The sequence below is a fragment of the Lycium barbarum genome, chromosome 11, assembly GCF_019175385.1.
Source record: "Lycium barbarum isolate Lr01 chromosome 11, ASM1917538v2, whole genome shotgun sequence".
NCBI classification, from domain to species: domain Eukaryota; kingdom Viridiplantae; phylum Streptophyta; class Magnoliopsida; order Solanales; family Solanaceae; genus Lycium; species Lycium barbarum.
This window is the reverse complement of record NC_083347.1, coordinates 28,134,805-28,136,176: the sequence shown is the minus strand read 5'-3', so window position 1 is coordinate 28,136,176 and position 1,372 is coordinate 28,134,805. Positions and strand designations below refer to the sequence as shown.

At 34.9% G+C, this 1,372-nt stretch overlaps 1 protein-coding gene across 1 annotated transcript; it reads right to left on the bottom strand.

Moving 5' to 3' along the window:
• Nucleotides 1-445: 445 nt before the first annotated feature.
• Nucleotides 446-1,076, bottom strand: LOC132618314 (large ribosomal subunit protein eL27x-like). Its single transcript, XM_060333381.1, has one exon. It carries the CDS (start codon nucleotides 971-973, stop codon nucleotides 566-568), a length of 408 nt encoding a protein of 135 aa, XP_060189364.1. The 5' UTR covers nucleotides 974-1,076; the 3' UTR covers nucleotides 446-565.
• Between the last annotated feature and the right edge of the window lie 296 nt (nucleotides 1,077-1,372).

Below are 1,372 nucleotides of genomic sequence, written 5' to 3'. Positions count from 1 at the left end.
TAATATATATATACACACACACACACAAAAACACACACACACACACCATGCCCAGTAAAATAGCTAACGAGTAGTCAAGTTCATTTCCATGATAAGAAATGTAATATTAATCCACGAACCACTAGTAAAAAGCAAATATCTATATATAAGAAAACATTAGCAATGCGAATAACAACTAAAAACAAAAGCAGATCTATCAATTCAAATCCAATGTCATTTCAACAAAGAAAAACAAAGCAAAATCCTCAATACTCAGAACAGAAAAAATATTAAAATGACCTACAACAGGTAACTGTCTATAATAATCTTGATTTGTTACCAAAAATTATACTAATGATTTGGGATTTGTGAATACTAAATGGATAACGAGTAGTGATGTTTATTTCCATCATAACAATTGCAATATTAATCACTTGTAAAAGCATATATCTATAAATAGAACACATTAGCAATGCGAATAATAACTAAACATAAAACGAGATCTATCATTTCAAATCCAACACTGTTTCCACAAAATAAAACAAAACCAAGATCCTCAAAATAACCAACAGCAAACCAACCCACTTCAAAACCTAAGCTTAGTAAAAAACCATCTATTCTTGCCAGTCTTAAACCTCTCTTCAAACTTAGCCTTCACATCTTTAGCAGCACTAACCTTCTTATCTCTACTCTGAAGACAATCAACAGTAACACTCTCCTTCAAATCAACATCCAATGTGTAACGTGTTGGCATAATATGTGTATAATTAACAACCTTAATAAATGTCTTAACACGTGATTTCTTTGCTTGTTTTTTAGCAGAGTCTTTACGGATAACCTTTTTCGGGTATTTTGCTACACCTGCGACTAAACAATGTCCGTATGGTCTGTCACGTGTACCATCATCGAATGCACGTACGATTACTGCTTTACGACCTGCGTATTTGCCTTGCAGGACAACTACGGCTTTGTTTGGTTTCAAGAATTTCACCATTTTTTGGGGCTGGTTGAGATACGGGGAGTGAAGAAGGATGGAAGCGGAGCTAGGTTTTTGTGTTGTTTATATATTGGGAGAGAGCAGGGCAGAAAATGAGACTCTAAGTAGTTGTTCTGGGCTTTTGGGCTTGGGTTTTATAACTCGAGAAAATGGCATAAATATACCAAAGGGAGTGCCCCTCTTTTGGGCTGGTCTTTAAATTTTGCCCCTCAAAATGGTGGTCTTTAATTATTGCCCTTCCGAGCAAAACTAACATAGTAAAAAGACATTACTATCCCTAACCGTTACATATAAAACACAATAAAAATCGTTATTCTCAAATCCTTCTATCGTTAACCCAGCCTAACTTCGTTCCCAAACCAGATTTCTCAATTATTCAAATCGTTGTTTCAAGCC

Excerpts from the sequence above, each read along its gene's own strand:
- LOC132618314 (XM_060333381.1), bottom strand. The coding sequence starts at position 973 with ATGGTGAAATTCTTGAAACCAAACAAAGCCGTAGTTGTCCTGCAAGGC.